This window comes from Monodon monoceros, unplaced genomic scaffold (genome assembly GCF_005190385.1).
Source record: "Monodon monoceros isolate NGI ecotype Baffin Bay Population unplaced genomic scaffold, NGI_Narwhal_1 Super_Scaffold_2, whole genome shotgun sequence".
In the NCBI taxonomy this organism is placed as follows: Eukaryota; Metazoa; Chordata; class Mammalia; order Artiodactyla; family Monodontidae; genus Monodon; species Monodon monoceros.
Window position 1 is genome coordinate 104,977,961 of NW_021703776.1, and position 16,208 is coordinate 104,994,168.

The 16,208-nt window shown below is 47.1% G+C and overlaps 1 protein-coding gene across 3 annotated transcripts in view; it reads right to left on the reverse strand.

The window, feature by feature from the left end:
* VIPR2 (vasoactive intestinal peptide receptor 2) overlaps nt 1-16,208 on the reverse strand; it is a 69,620-nt gene that overhangs the window by 8,629 nt on the left and 44,783 nt on the right. For all 3 annotated transcript variants that reach the window (XM_029233393.1, XM_029233394.1, XM_029233395.1), the window contains exons 5-6: nt 14,592-14,689; nt 4,167-4,308 (exon numbers count right to left, since the gene is read on the reverse strand). In XM_029233393.1, coding sequence (XP_029089226.1) covers nt 4,167-4,308; nt 14,592-14,689 — 240 coding nt within the window. The remainder of the gene's footprint in view (nt 1-4,166; nt 4,309-14,591; nt 14,690-16,208) is intronic.

Here is a 16,208-nt window from a genome sequence, read left to right on the forward strand (position 1 = left end):
CCCTGCATCCCCCTCTCCTCCTGCATCCCCCTCTCCTCCTGCATCCTCCTCTCCTCCCTGCATCCCCTCTCCTCCCTGCATCCCCGTCTCCTCCCTGCATCCCCCTCTCCTCCTGCATCCCCCTCTCCTCCTGCATCCCCCTCTCCTCCCTGCATCCCCTCTCCTCCCTGCATCCCCCTCTCCTCCTGCATCCTCCTCTCCTCCTGCATCCTCCTCTCCTCCTGCATCCCCTCTCCTCCCTGCATCCCCTCTCCTCCCTGCATCCCCCTCTCCTCCCTGCATCCCCCTCTCCTCCTGCATCCCCCTCTCCTCCTGCATCCCCCTCTCCTCCCTGCATCCCCTCTCCTCCCTGCATCACCCTCTCCTCCCTACATCCCCCTCTCCTCGCTGCATCCTTACCCTCCACTCACTTCCACTTTTTCTCCTCTGTTCTTCCTCACTGTGCACTCTTAACAAGAGATGGAAAAATAAAGGAATAAACAAGAGAAACCCACCAAATAAATTATTTCCCCAGGAGTTTTGAAAGGGAAAAATTATGTATTACATAAAGTAAATGCATTTTTAATCTCTCAGACCTTCATATAAGTAAACATATCAGGTATTTCCACGTCATGAGCAAACATGAAATTGAGGCTTTAAATCACTAAGCTTATATAAGTGAGCTGAAAAAAAGAACAGTACTTTTACTTCTATTCTTCTTCTATATCTTTGCAGCCGCCTCCCCTAATATGTGTATGTGGATGGATGGGTGGATGTACTTCCATATATGTGGACACACTCATACACGTGTATGGGGTGGACAGAGTTGCAGGCAATGCACGGCAGCCTCTCAAGCTGGCTCCCCGGGGTCATGAGGTGCTTTGACTCACAGCGGCTCCATCCTCTCCAGGACGCTCCAGCCTCTTACCTCACACCAGGTCTCTCTTGCCTAAGTGGAGTGTGGTTCCGTCTCTTTCTAAGGTGGTTACGGTTTACTGATGCTGAGGGCAGGGAGGGGGTCTGCATGTGGAGGCGGCCCACTGGACATCGGGGCTGGGCCGCCGTAAGTGGAAAGACGCACGTGACAACACTGCTGTGGAGACAGGAGAAGCGACCCAAGACCTCGTTGGGATGTGACAGAGGCGCGTGCTGGGTGTCGAGGAGGGAAGAGCTCCACACCCACGGGTGGAGGGATCCTGTGGTGCGCCCTGCTGGCCGCGCAGGAGGGCACGTCCTGCACCCGTAGCACCTGTGGCATCTCTGCCTCTGGAAGCTTATCTGTTGCAATGTAAACACATGTGCCCTTTGGTCCCTCCAGTCTCTCTCCAGACCCACCTGACCGAGGTGAGAGCACTGGTGCACGGAGATACACGTACACTGACGCTTGTGGGGACAGAAGATACAAAAACAGGGTGTGCCTGGTATTGGTGGGACGGTCGCGCAGATTACGTCAGACCTGCACGGTAGATTCAAAGCAGACCCTGAGACACCGCTAGACTCAGAGGATTTCCAGGATATCCTGTTGGAGGAGGAAAGAGGACACAGCGTGTTTAAGATGATTCCAATTCCATTTTCTTGATAAAATGTTTAAAACGCCATGTCTGCATTTCTTTCCTGTTGCTCATCCACCATCAACACACTCTGAGGACAGGAGGTTTTGGGGGTTGACGGGCTGTCGGCTGACCTCGTCTTCTTTGGTGTGGAGAGGCCGATGGCCATGCGGCCGGGACAGCGCCCCGCACAGACCCCAGCAGGGTCTCAGCCAGCCCCGTCCCCTGTCTCAGAGCCTCCGTCACTGCACACGGCCAGATGTCCAGGGGGCCGATCTCCACTGTCCGTGGGGGTCCTGACGGTCGGCTTCAGGTGGCCCTCTGGGCGCTCATTTTCTCTAGACTGGAGCGCGGTTTCCACAGGTTTAGATCAAACCCAGACCAACAAGTGCAGAGAACGAGGCACCCACACATGTGCAGGCTGGCCTAGGTGGGGACAGAGGCAGGGGTTCTGTCTCCCAGTCCACATTTTGATCCAATAAAGACACTGGCTTCTTTGAGGCCCAACTCCTTGAAAAGGACGAGAAAACAGCACCTACCACGAGGGTTGCCAAAGGCAAAATCAGGTGTCACACCTGGAAATACGTGTCCTCTCAGGCTCTACGGGGCCAGATGGCATTTCCCTAGAGTGCTGGGGAGACTTACAGCATCTGTAGGTGCTGGCTAAGAGCAAGTCAACAGGATATTTTGTTTAAACATGTGAAGATGACAGCTGCAGGGCTGGGGATATGGGCCTTGGTGCCTCTGTGGGTCTCATGCCTGGAGCCCTCAGTGCACAGTGAGCGGCAGAGGCGATGGCCATGGTGATGTCCACGTGTGCAGTTTCACTCGTCCTGTGTCCACAGCTGCTCCACACTTGAGGACATGGGCTCCCCCAGCACCATGCAAAGCCCCTGAGGGCTTTTCCAGGGACGGAGCCAAACTCGTGATGGGACAGAGTCTGAAGGGTGTGTGTGTGCCTGGGTCTGTGCACCTGTGTCTCTGTGTGAGCGTACGCATGCCTGTGTGTTTCTGCGTGCCTGTGCACCTCTGTGTGCATGTGTTCTGCATGTGTGTGCACTTGTGCACCTGTGTGTGTTGATGGGCTCTTCTCACTTCCCCTTCTCCTGCCCCCTCTGCCATTCTGGCCCGGGCTGTGGGCCTACATGGCAGCTCAGTGGGCCCAGGACCCTCTGCAATGTGCAGACCCCCAGCCCAGCCTCCAGCCCTTGTCTCTGGCTCTCCACCTCCCCCCGATCCACCCGGGACAGCAAGCAGCTGGTCAGCATTCAGCTTTGGGCCGGGTGCATCCCTGTTCAGATGCTTCAGCCTCACTGCAGAGCTCAGGGCCTCCGAGCTTACCCCTAGGCAGGTGGGACTCAGGGCAGGGACACCCAGGCCCCTGTTGCTGCCCGTCCCTCAGCCAGATCCTCCGTCTACAGAGCAGGAGAAAGTTGAGAGCACCGCTCCAGGTCAAGGGCCTGCTGTCTGTGGGTCCGTCAGGGTCACTACGTCCTTTAATGAAGACCTAAGTACGGAGCGCTGCTTCGGGCAGAGCTTTGAGACACAGAGACGGGACCAAAGGCTCCTCAGCGGGAGGACAGCCAGGCACCCCTGCTCCAGGCCTGCGGGTGCACCCCAAGCTGTGCAGCGGAGGCTCGATCTAGGGACGAGAGCCCAGGGGCCGCACTTCCACCTGCGGCTGGGACTTGCCAGGTGGAGGATCTTGTTGCTAATTTCTTTATTATATTCAGTCCACATGCCTCCTGGTCAAGATTATCCCAGGAGTATATTGATATTTATTGCACCTGCAGACCTAAGAAGCAGCTGAAGTTCTTCGGTGTGATAAAGGCTTTACTATGTGAAAACGACATTGACTCAAATCTGCTCAGTCCAGAGCAACGGTGCCAGCACATGAATCCATCCGCTTGGGATGCGGGTGGAGAACAGCATTCCGGCTAGTGTGGAAGAGCTGTGACCAGGACTAGGGTGACGTGTAGAACCCAGGTGGAGGGTGCGATTGGGTGTCGGAAGACTGGGTAGAAGGACTTGATCTCAGAGGAGCTCAATATAAACGCACTAAACTCAACTATGCCTTAAAGGCCCACTAATGTCCACCACAAGCCAAGCCTGCACTGCAGAAACTAACAATTAAGGTGATTCATCCTCTTGCAAAGAGCTGGGCCCGTGGGTCACGGGCGCACTGCGCTCCCAGCTGCGGGGGACGCACTCACCACGCAGGTGATTTCCACCCAGCAGTCAGGGGAAGTATCTACTGCTCAGAATCCCGGACATGTGCGGAGAAAATAGCATCGTGCGTGCCCACCCGTGCCAGGAACATCTGGCTCGAGCTGCCGCTGGTGCTTTGGAGCAGCGGCCTCTTGGGAGGCCGGCTCTGCCTGAGGTCAGCACTCCGGCTGTGACCTCCCACCGGGCAGTGCCCACGTGCCCACCTTGTGTCTCTGGCCACCGTGGGCCTGCTCCGAGCTCAGGCCCGCTCCCGCGCTCTGACGGGGACCACCGGCTCTGGGACTTCTTCCCGATGCCAAGTGGGAATGGAGTAAAGGGATGGGCGGTGGGGAGGGAGGTCGGTGGGGCTGGAGTTCACACAGGCACCCGCCCCCCATGAGAGGACCCCGCCCACAGGGACAGCCTTACCCAGGAGGACGGCTGGTCAGGGCAGTGCAGAGTCCCTGAGCTGGAGTACAGAACGTCGTCCTTGACCAACACCGAGATGGCCCGCAGGATGAAGGAGAGGAACAGGTTCAGGTGGATGTAGTTCCTGGTGCAATGCAGCTTTCTGCGGAGGGGGGAGGCGGTGGTGGGAGGGGAGAGGGGAGTAGAATGGTGGGGAGAGGGTGATGGGGGAGAGGGCGAGGCATGGATGGGGACAGAAGGGAATTGGAGGGGAATTGGAGGGGGATGGGAAGGGAGAGGAAATAGATAATCAAACACTGATTTGGGGCACACTTTCATAGCTGCCTGTGTGGCTTTAATCTTAAGGCTTCTTTTTTAATGGAAGTTAATCATTTATTTAACTATTCCGTATTGTATATTTAAGATGTTTACAGCTTTGCATTATGATAAATATTTTTGTGCATAAACCTTTTCCCTTATTTCTGACTTAGCGCCTTAGATCAGAGTCCTAGAAACAGGAGTTCAGCATAAAAGTATAAAGCAAAGCCGTGCTCAGTCGAGCCTGCAGTGGCATGCCCCCACTTCACAGATGTGCAGACCACCCATCTTTGCAGCAAATTTCCGGCAAGACCCACATCAAAGGACCTGTCTCTGAACTTAACTTTATGTGATATTTTGCTTCTCTAAAAAATGCTCAGAACATTTTGTTTATAGTTATTTTACAACACTTAAATTCTGCTTTGGAGAAGACTTAATTGGATATTTGCTTTAACTCTGACTTTTAATTGTTTGGAGTCTTTGAGAAACAAGCTGTTCCACACAGATGCACTTGCAACATTGTTAAACATTAACTCTTTAGGGTTAAGTAAAGTTTACAATTTTTGAAGAACATTAAAAAATGTATACTAAAATAGACTTCCACCTGTGGCTACGAAGGGAAGCTTATCTGACTTCCCTCCCACTAGGGGGTCAATGTGATTTAAAAAATTATCTACTTGGAGAGCAGCGGAAGCAGCTAGGACTCGAAGGACAGGGTGCTGGTGAGGAGGGAGGCACTGAGGCTCTTTGGGCACCCACCTCCTCTCGTCTCCTGGGCTGTTGGTTAACCTATGTCTCAGGGCACAGAAGCCAATTAGAGAACAGGGGCCCAGAGCTTATAACATCGTCACTGGACGGAATGAACAACAAAGGAAGTTAAGGGCTTTCAAGTTAACAGATTCCAGGAGCAATGATTCTGGAGAAAAGGAAAACACAGAGAGCCCAAAATTCAGCACGCAGTTATCTACTGAGGTTTTCCTTTCCTTTTTCCATTTCCTAAGGTGTTCATGTGTTGGATGAGTAGAAAGATTCCCAGGCCTTCATCTGAAACCCCTAAAAGGCTATGACGTAGGAATAATGACAAAACAGCCTTCACAGAGCCTGAAATACAGCCTCAAGTCAACTCAATCCCTGCCTGGCTCAGGCTGGTCTGCCCATCTTGCTAGAAAAATTAAATCCCCTCTGTAGTAAGAGATCATCTAAAGTCTCTACAATTTAATTATATATAATTTCAATAAATTAATAAGTATGCTATAAACAGTACCAAGTGATCAAATACAGTTAAAAAGGAAAAAACAAAAACAAAAATAAACAGAGAACAGAAGGAGATCCAGACACTGGCATTTTAAGACATGGACTGTAAAATTACTCTGATTAATATAGCCAAGAAAATTGGTGAAGATATGGAGAACCTTATTAGAGGATGGAATTAATTGTAAAAATCAAATGGAAAATTGAAAACTTAAAAAATAACCCTGAAATAAAGAATTAAATAGCTGGGTCTAACATTAGAGTAGACACTGTAAATCAGAGTATTATAAGTTGGAAAATAGATCAGTAGAATATGTCTAGACGAAAATAGAGAGAAACAAAATAATGTAAAATATAAAGAAATAGGAAATATATGGGAAATGATGAAAATGTTAAACATACTTGAAAATGGAGCTTCAGAAGGAGAGGAGAGAGGATAAAGTAGAAGCAATATTTGAAGAGATACTAGCCAAGAATTTTTGAAATTGATAAAATACAATAACAGATTAAAGAAATTCCACTAACTCCAAGAAGGAGGATTACAAAGAAAACCACACTAAAGCCCATGATAGTATAACTGCTAAAAACCGAAGACAAAGAAAAAAGTCTTCAAAGCACCCAGAGAAAGACTCATCCTTCAGTGGAATAATGGTGAGACTGGCAGCTGACTTTTTCAAAAGAACTAATGATGCACATCTTTAATGTGAGGAAAGAAAACAACTGCCAACAAAAAATTCAATACTATCAAGAATATCCTCAAAAATGAAGGCAGGGCTTCCCTGGTGGCGCAGCAGTCGGGAGTCCGCCTGCCGATGCAGGGGACGCGGGTTCGTGCCCCGGTCCGGGAAGGTCCCACAGGCCGCGGAGCGGCTGGGCCCGTGAGCCATGGCCGCTGAACCTGCGCGTCCGGAGCCTGTGCTCCGCAACGGGAGAGGCCACAGCAGTGAGAGGCCCGTGTATCGCAAAAAAAAAAAAAAAAAAAAAAGGCAAAATTAAGATGATCTCAGGCAATCAAAAATCATGAGAATTCACTCCTGGGAGGCCTGTGCCGAAGGAAACACTAAAAGGAGATCTTCAGGCAGGAGGAAAATGATCCTGGATGGAAACATGAAAATTGAAGGAGGAATGAAGAGCACCAGGACAGACAGACAGGCAACTGTAAATAAACACTGACTTCCAGACAACAACCGTAATCATGCCTTGTGGTACTTATAAAATGCTGTGAAGTCTTGAGTTGACTGGGAAGCAGTAAAAATAGGAACTGGAGGTTAACACCTATGAGACAAGGATGCATGTTGTTAATATGGGGTGAAAACCAGAAGAAGAATAATAGAATATATAACTAACAATCTGAAAGGGGAAAATTGGAATAATAAAAATACTTGACAATTTAAAAAGAAACACGAAGTGAGTGCAGGAGCAATGAAGCAGCTGAGTCAATTGAAAGCAAAGAGATAGAAGATGGATTGAAACTCCAAGTTGTCAGTAACTAGTCTAAATGTGAGTGTAAAATACTGTATGTAAAAATAAAAATAGACTGGAAATAAAAAGCAAATCTCAATTAAATGGAGCTTGTAAAAAAAAATAAATGGAGCTTGTAAAACACTCAAATTAAATATAAAACAGGGAAGTTCAAAGTAAAAGCACAGAAAATATATCTCGCAAATATCAAATAAAAGAAAGCTAATATAACTACATTAATATAAAAGTAGATTTTTTTTAAAATCAAGGGACATTACTAAACGTGGACAGTTTAATAGGAAAATAAAACATTAAATGGGTATGCCCCTAATAACATAACCTTAAAATATATAAAGCAAACAGTGAAAGAAATAAAAGAAGAAATAGACAAGTCCACAATTATAGTTGAAAACTTAAATACATGTCTGTCAGTAACTGATAGAACAAGTAGTTAAAACAAACAGTAAAATTTAGAATATTTAAATAACATGATCGACAAAATTATGTAAATGACATGTAGCATACAAACCAATAACTGTGGAAATTATATTGTCTTCAAATGAAAATGAAACTTTTACTAAAATAGACCACATTCTGGGTCATAAATCAAGTCTCAACAAATTGTAGAGGATTTAATTCATGTGGTATGCTCTCTGATTACCATGAATTAAGCCAGATTACCATGAATTAAGCCACAATCCAACTTGTTACTAATTTTCTATTCAGCTTAGAAATTAATCTATAGTTTTCTGTAGCCTATGAGTTAAAAAATAATTTAAAAAAAGAGTTTAGAAAAATTAGAACTCAATGATAATGGAAAACACATATTTAAATGTAAAAGATGGAACTAAAGCAGGTCTGAGAGGGAAATGCGTAGGTATAAATAAACGCATTTTAAACAAAGGAAGGCTGAACATACACCTAACTTAAGAAGCTAGAAAACGCATACCAAATAGAAACCAGAGAACGCAGAAGGAAGGAAACAATAAAGGTAAGAGCACAAGTCAGTAAATTAATAAACAAGCATACAGGGGAGAAAATTAAAGTCCAAAGTTGGTTCTTGGAAAACACTGATAAAACTGATAAAGCTTTATACAGTAAGATTCATCAAGATACAAAGAAGGAAAATAAAAATGACCAATACCAGGAATGAGAAAGGAGATATAAGTATAGCTCTTACATAAGTGAAAAATATAATAAGAGATATAGAAATGTAGGTGAAATGAACAGATTCCTTGAAAAATACAACTTATAACTCACATAGGAGAAACAGAGAATCTGAATTGTCATATGTCTGTTTTAAAAACTTGAACCTTAAAAGAAAACCTTCCCACATGACAACTCTCCGCCCAGATGGCTTCACTGGTGAATTCCACAAACGCTACGGAAGAAATAGCACCTTATCTAACCCACACTATTCCACAGAATAGGAAAGGGGGGCACTTTCTTATTCACCTATGGACCAGCACAACTGTCATATCAAAGCCTATCTTACGAGAAAGGAAAATTATATCAAATTCATGACTGTAGACACAAAAATCCTCAACAAGACACTCGTAAACTAAACCCAGTTATATAGTAAAAGGATAATATATCACAACCAACTAGGGTTAATTTTAGGAACGAAAGGTAGATTTAATATCAGAAAATCTACTTATGTATTTTTTCACATTAATTGAACAAATGATAAAAACCATCTGCTCATCTCAATATACGCAGAAAAATCATCATAAATTCGGCATCCATTTGTGATTAAAAACTCAGAAAACTGGGAATTGAAAGGAATGCTCTTAATCTGGTAAAGAGTACCTTCAAAGTGTCTGCAGCAAACGTCACGCTTACAAGTGAAATATTGAGAACTTTCACTCTGAGCTCAAAAATAAGAAAAGGTAGTCCTCTGTCATCACTTCTATTCACACTGTGCTTCACAGAAACTTGAGTTGCATATAAGAAGAATCCAGATGAGTTTACAGAATAATTATAAAATTCATAAATAAGTTTGGCAAGTCTGCTGAAGCAAGATCAATATATCAGTGTCAATTCCTTTTCTAAACGTTATGTGTACACAAATATATACAACAGCATAAACAAATACCTCAGCATGACCATCAAAAGACGTCCATGATGTTTACTCAGAGAACCACAGAATATTATTGAAAGAAATTAAGAAGGCCCAAACCAATGGAAGGATCTACTATAATCACTGGTTGGATGATTAAAAACTGTAAAGATGTCCAGTCTATCCAGGCTGATCTACAGATTCAATGCAATCCAAGATGAAATCCCAGGAGAGTTTTTTTAATGGCTACTGACAAGCTGATTAAAACAATTCACACGTAAGTGCAGATGACCAACCTCTTCCTAGTGAGAAAGAAGAGCTGACAGATTTACACTGCTGGAAGTCAGGTCTTATTATAAAGGCACAGCAACAACAGCAATGTAAAAACGGCACGTGATAGATAAAGAGGGAAATAGGACAGAGCAGGGCATCCAGTCTCTTGATACACAGTCACAAAGATGCCTTTGCAACGCACTGGCACAGGTGGGCTTTCCAGGTAATGGTCCTGGAGAAACTGAATACAGAGAAAGCGAATGAACCTTAACCCCTACCTCACACCATACACAAAAATAAATCACCAGTGGATCATAAACCTATACATGAGAAGTTAAAATAATAAAAATTTCTAGATGATAACAAAGAAGAACATGCCAGAGATATTTTAAACAGGCTCAGGAAGCTCTGACTATAAAGACAGATGGTCAATAGGCTTCATTAAAATGAAGAACTTTTGCTGATCAAAAGACTCATTAGGGGGGTGTAAAGTCGAACCACAGTGCTAGAGATAAAATCTGTGATACCCATATCTGACGAAAGGCTGCTCTTACAGGACTCCTAAAAATTAACTTAAAAAAAGAGAGACAGCTGAATAGAAAAATGAGCAAACACTTGAAATGGTCCTGCAGAAAAAAAAGTTTCCAAACACATTATATCATTATTCACCAGGGAAATGCATATTAAAAACACAATTCTATATTATTATAGACAATGGGGGTGGGAGGTGGAGTGGAAGGAATCTCCGCAAGGCAGGTGAGCATGTGCAGTACCTGGAGAGACTACACCTGTGCATGGCCTATGACAGGAGAGACAAATAAACGTAAAATAAATGTGAATATAAGTGTGCACACACACACACGCACATCTGAAGAACTGTGTACGCGCGTGCAGGAGAGAACTCACAAGAATGTCCACAGCAGCCCTGCTTGTGGTCGCCCCAAACCGAGAGGCACCCACGTCTCCGTGGACACTGAACGAAGAAATGAGTTGTGTTATCTTCACACAGCAATAAAAAAGAACAGGATAACCGCACGCAACAATTCGGATGAACCTCCCTGCAAAACGCTGAACTGGGGAGACTGGGGCGTTCCTTCTGTAAGATTCTAAAATAGGCAAAACTCTGAATAGCGGTCACCTTCTGGGAAGTGGGTGGTGACGGACACGCAGCGGCCTGGAGATCGGCTCCTGGTGCTAACCGTGCTGGATGGCGACCTGGGCGCTGTGCTCCCTGGGGACAAGCATCACGCTGCATGTGGAGCCCTGCCCACGTCCCTGCATGCACACTTTACTCAGAAAAGTCTATTTCTGTGTATTCAGCATGACCCCGGACCTCGGTAATGACGACATTAAATACGACACAGGAGCAGTTCTGAAGCTCAGTGACCCTGCGCTGTGGTCCGACGGCTGCAGGCTCGACGCTGCCTCGGCCTCGTGTGCTCCTCGTGCTGGGAGCTCTCATCTCTCCCAACCCTTTTCTTTCTTTTCTTCTTTTCTCCACTCCTCTTCCCTTTCCCTCTCCCCATGTCTCTCCACTGAGTGGGGCTGGGGTTTGTTGCTGTCCCCCAGGTGAGCACAGCCCCTCCAGGTCAGCAAGCTGTCCAAACGAGTCATGTTGCCGGGTCTCTCAGCGACGCCTTCAGCACACATTTAAAGTTTCACTTCCAGGTACAGATCTAACGGATGATGGATGTAACTGAAAGTGTGTCTCCAGATGAGCCAGGCTGGAATCCGCCCCCTGATGGTGGCATGAATGGACTCCCGAAGGCGAACGGGGTGAAGGTGGTGGTGGATTGGGGCCCTGCGCTCATCCGCTCAGCAGCCTGGGACACATGGCACCTCCGAGGCCTCCTCCTCTAACTGGTAAAGCTGGGACGTGACAGCACTTACCTGGTGGAGGTGTCGTAAGGACCAAATTAACAAGCCCCTATGGAATGCATGGTACAGTGTGTTAGCGATTACTGCGGCTGTTCCTGGGGCTGTGAGGACCGGGGCTGCCTCGTCAGCGCCTGGACCACGGGCCGCACTCGAGGATGCCAGCAACAGTGACCACCCATGACTCCCACACAGAACTAGGCCCCGCGTTTGATACCCAAGTCTGCATGCGCTTCGGGAAAGAAAGAGATGAAGAAATGAGATGTTCCATTTCTCCACTGTGAAGTAAGAACCTAAGTGTCCATTGACAAATGAATGGATAAAGGTGTGGCACATATATACAATGGAATATTACTCAACCATAAAAAGACACGAAATTGAGTTGTTTGTAGTGAGGTGGGTGGACCTAGAGTCTGTCATACAGCGTGAAGTAAGTCAGAAAGAGAAAAACAAACACTGTATGGAATCTAAAAAAAAAAAAAAGCTTCTGATGAAACTAGGGGCAGGACAGGAATAAAGACACAGACCTAGAGAATGGACTTGACGCGGGGAGGGGTAAGGGTAAGCTGGGATGAAGTGAGAGAGTGGCATGGACATATATACACTACCAAATGTGAAATAGATAGCTAGTGGGAAGCAGCCTCATAGCACAGGAAGATCAGCTCAGTGCTTTGTGACCACCTAGATGGGTGTAGAGAGGGTGGGAGGGAGATGCAAGAGGGAGGACATATGGGGATATATGTATACATATAGCTGATTCACTTTGTTATACAGCAGAAACCAACACACCATTGTAAAGCAATTATACTCCAATAAAGATGTTTAAAAAAAAAAAGAACATGGTTGCTTGATGCTTTCGTAGCTTATGGGCTATATTTTGGAGAATAAATGTTCGGTGACTGCAAAGAATTCTGTTTCCTGGGTGTAATCACCATGACAATGGAGCGTGTTATTTGTATAACATGGATTTTAGAATTAACTCAGTCTCTCAGCTCTCCAGGGAGGTGGCATCAGCAGACGGAAGTGGGAAGGGTGCCCGAGTTGAAGGCAGAGCCTGGGACTGTACTCCATCCCTGGGCTCTGGGCACTTTTTCCTGGGATCATTACACACCGAACCAGCAGAATGACAGCCAATGCAGACACGTCCTTTTTCTAACTAAGAAGTGTCACCTGCAGCTGAAGAATGATGTCCATGTAAAGAAGACTGTGATATGCATAAAAGCATTTGAGACTCTCTTAATGGATCATGACCGTATTTGCAATAATTCCAGAATGCTATTGCTGGCTAGTTGTTAAATACATCATGAAGTGCAAACCTGAGGGAAATTGCTGTGTCAAGAATATGGATTGCTCAACATGGGAGCTCCTTAACAACAAACTGAAAATTTTCTAATTCGAGTTACCCTGTGCTGGCTTACCTCCCTAAATGTTTCCTTTCTTTTTTATATTTAACAATTTCAAGATTTAAAAATGTACAATAAAATGCAGAAGATAGCAGAACAAATATTAATATAATACCAGTGTTTTTTTAAGAACTTTTTTTATCATATAAAATGTTATAGGTCTTCCCCACACTTTTCAAAGTGCAGTTCTGGTTTAAAGGCATTGCCTCATTCTTTCTGAGAATTATCAACTACCTCACACAGCCGAGATGCCTGAAACTAGAGGAGCACCACTTAACGTCTGCTGAGATCTCCGCTACCTGCTCCATCACCTCCACTCACTCAGTTTTCTTCCAAGTATGGACCTCCTAATGTTCTAAAAACACTCCATTTGTTATATCACTGATTTTATATGAAGACCGGCTAACATTTGAACTATATTTTAGCAAAAGGAAATAAGATATGTGGTGTGTGGGAGGAAAATAAAAGTGGAGTTGGTGTTGCCAAGAGAACCTCCAGATGGAGCCTGAGGCCACCACGTCTCAGCCAGACGGGATCTGAGCTCTGACCACTCACTGTCCTGAAGAGGCGTCCAGAAGGTCTGCACAGTGTTCCAGAAACTCAGATACATATCAGACCCCACCCCCTGAACAACTTGTGACAGCCTGTCCCTTAAGGACAATATTTCCTTTTGCATTAGAGCCAATCCTAACTCTTGCCAGACAACTTTAACAACCTGTGGCTTTTGCCTTTACAAGCCCCGACTCCTTCCCTTCCCTGGAACCTTCTCAGCTTTACCTGAGCCTGTGTTTCTCGAATTGCAATTCCTGAGACCCCAAATAATGCTCTCTGTTCTCTACAGATTATTTTTTGACAGGTGATCAAAACCCTGTTAAAATAAGCTGGATATCACCCATTTTACTTAAGGCTAGTGATGCTTAAGACAGATTTAATCCTAAAAACTAGAACCTTTTCCCAGATAGAAGCATCGACCTCCATCCTTGAACCCTGACCACCAGCCACACAACGTCTGTCATTAACTCCCAGAGACCTAGCACAGACCTAGGAGGGTCCAGGAGCAGGGGAAAAACAGGCGCCATTCAGAGAGCACCTCCCACATGCCATGTAGGCTCCATCAGCCTCCATGTAGACGCACAGAGAGGTTAAGCAATTTGTCCAAGGTCACACAGCTGCTAAGAGACTGACCCAGGATTTGAACCTGTCCTCATGCTCCTGAACAAATGACAGTGTCTCTTAACACAGCACCCACTGTGAGGCCCAGATGTGGGTGCTTCTGAGTGGGAGGGGAAGGCCAGGGTGCCTCTGTATTTTCAAAGCATTTGCATATTGCTGTTTAGTAAATAACAGTTGAGTTGCATTCTTTTTTTTTGCGGTACGCGGTCCTCTCACTGTTGCGGCCTCCCCCGTTGCGGAGCACAGGCTTCAGACGCACAGGCTCAGCGGCCATGGCTCACGGGCCCAGCCGCTCCGCGGCATGTGGGATCTTCCCGGACCGGGGCACGAGCCCGTGTCCCCTGCATCGGCAGGCAGACTCCCAACCACTGCGCCACCAGGGAAGCCCCTGAACTGCATTCTTATCCATGGTCAGTACTGTCTCCTCATATGAGCAATGCAGAGTATTTAAATACAAATGTCAACATTAGCATCATATTTCATGCTGGCATTTTCCCAGGGAGTTTGGTTGGCTCAGCACAGAGGAGGGCTTGGAGCTAGTGGTTTCTGCCCTCCTCTGATGGGCCTAGACGGCTTAAATGGATGATTTCCTGTCTCACGTTTTTGGCAGGATTGCTCATTTCTGCCACTTACCTGAAGAGGCAAAGAATTATGCTTCCGGTTGTAAGGGAAATCAGAGAGACACTGTAGCCCAGGGTGTAAATGGCCTTCACCAGAATATAAAACGTGATCTGAAAGAGAGGAAAGTGCATCTGTAAGCTGCTGGTGGCCGGCATTGGACAACGGGCCGGGTTCCTGATCCCACCGTGCGTTCCCTTCAGGTCGGGCTATGGGCTGCTGATGCTGGAACACACGAGGCAGCCTTGTCTTGGAGTTCCACCTCCATCCTGAGCCCAAAATGGCACTCTAAACACCAGCCTGTTCCCCTATAATTCATTGTGAACAACCTGGGATGGTTTCCATAAAGCAAACCTGCATGGAGGGAGCCGCCTGGGGAAGCAAAGGAAGCAAGGACGTGGGGACCACATTCGGAGGAGGCCTCGAGGCGCCGCCCCGAAGCAGCAGGTTGGATGCGCTCAGCCTTCCGGGTGGGAGAGAGGAAAACCACTGAGCCCGTCTTAACCTCCAGGAGCGAGCAGCCCGCTGAGGTGGGCGCTGGCCCAGCCCTGCGGTCTTCCCCGAGGCCACCCTGCCAGCTCCCGCTAGAACCAAGCGGGTCTGGACCAGGAAGACACCGCCCTACGTAGGGGCTGCCGCCTGCCTCCCGCAGGGTGCGTTCTTCCGCCCCCAGTGAATTCCTGGTGTGATCTGTGTCTTAAGGCAGTGAAGACTGCGGAGCCAAGTGTGAAGAAACAGCAAATCCTGCCTCGAGCGACCCCGTCTGAGGCCTCGCAGGTCGGCGTGTGGGATTTGTCGCTTCGTGGCTTCCAGCCTGCAGGGCAGAAAGCAGAGGGCGAGCTGGGCTTCTGAACCGTCCTTGGAAACCCTGATTTCAGGTTCTGTCCCTCTCCTGTTCGCCTCCTGACGCAGGATTACAGGCAGGACTGGGGTGTTTGGGGCAGCTGCCACCGCGTCACCTGTGGCAACAGTTCAGGTTAAACAGTTGGAAAATGAAATATTTCAAACCCACTGAAAGCACAGAAAACAACGTGATGACCGCACACGCACCTGCAGACAGACGCCAGAACCTAACCGGCAATTGAGTAAAACTGCGGGGGGCCCACTGCCGACCCCGAGGCTTGACCCCGCCCCCCCGTGAGCCTTTACACCTTCACGCGTGTGTCTGCGCTGCTTGCTGTCCTGCGCCGCTTCCGCCTGTTTTTAGCTGCCCGCCCTTTAGTATTGCTTTACATTGTCTTTGCTGGGTTTCCCCATGTTTACCTTTTTTTCTTACATTTTTCTTGATTCTCAGTTCTTCCTTCTGGTTTCTTCTTTCCCCTGAAGCACACTCCCTACGCACGTTTAGTGGGGGTCTGCTGGTTGTGGACCCATCGGGTTTTGTTTCTCTTTCAATTCTGAGCAGCAGCTCAGCGGGTGGGTTCTGGGTACGGACGAGGCCCCCACTTGGGAGGCGGCTGCGTCCGCGCAGTCTGTCTTTAAGATTCTCCGCAATTTGGTGTGTTCTAGTTTCATCACAGTGGCCTGGCTGTGCATTTTCTTTTATTCACGGTGCTTGCGGTGGTCGGGGTCTCCGTTTCTCCTGCTGAGACTGTGATCAGATTGATGCTGGGCCACCACCTGATGCCCAGA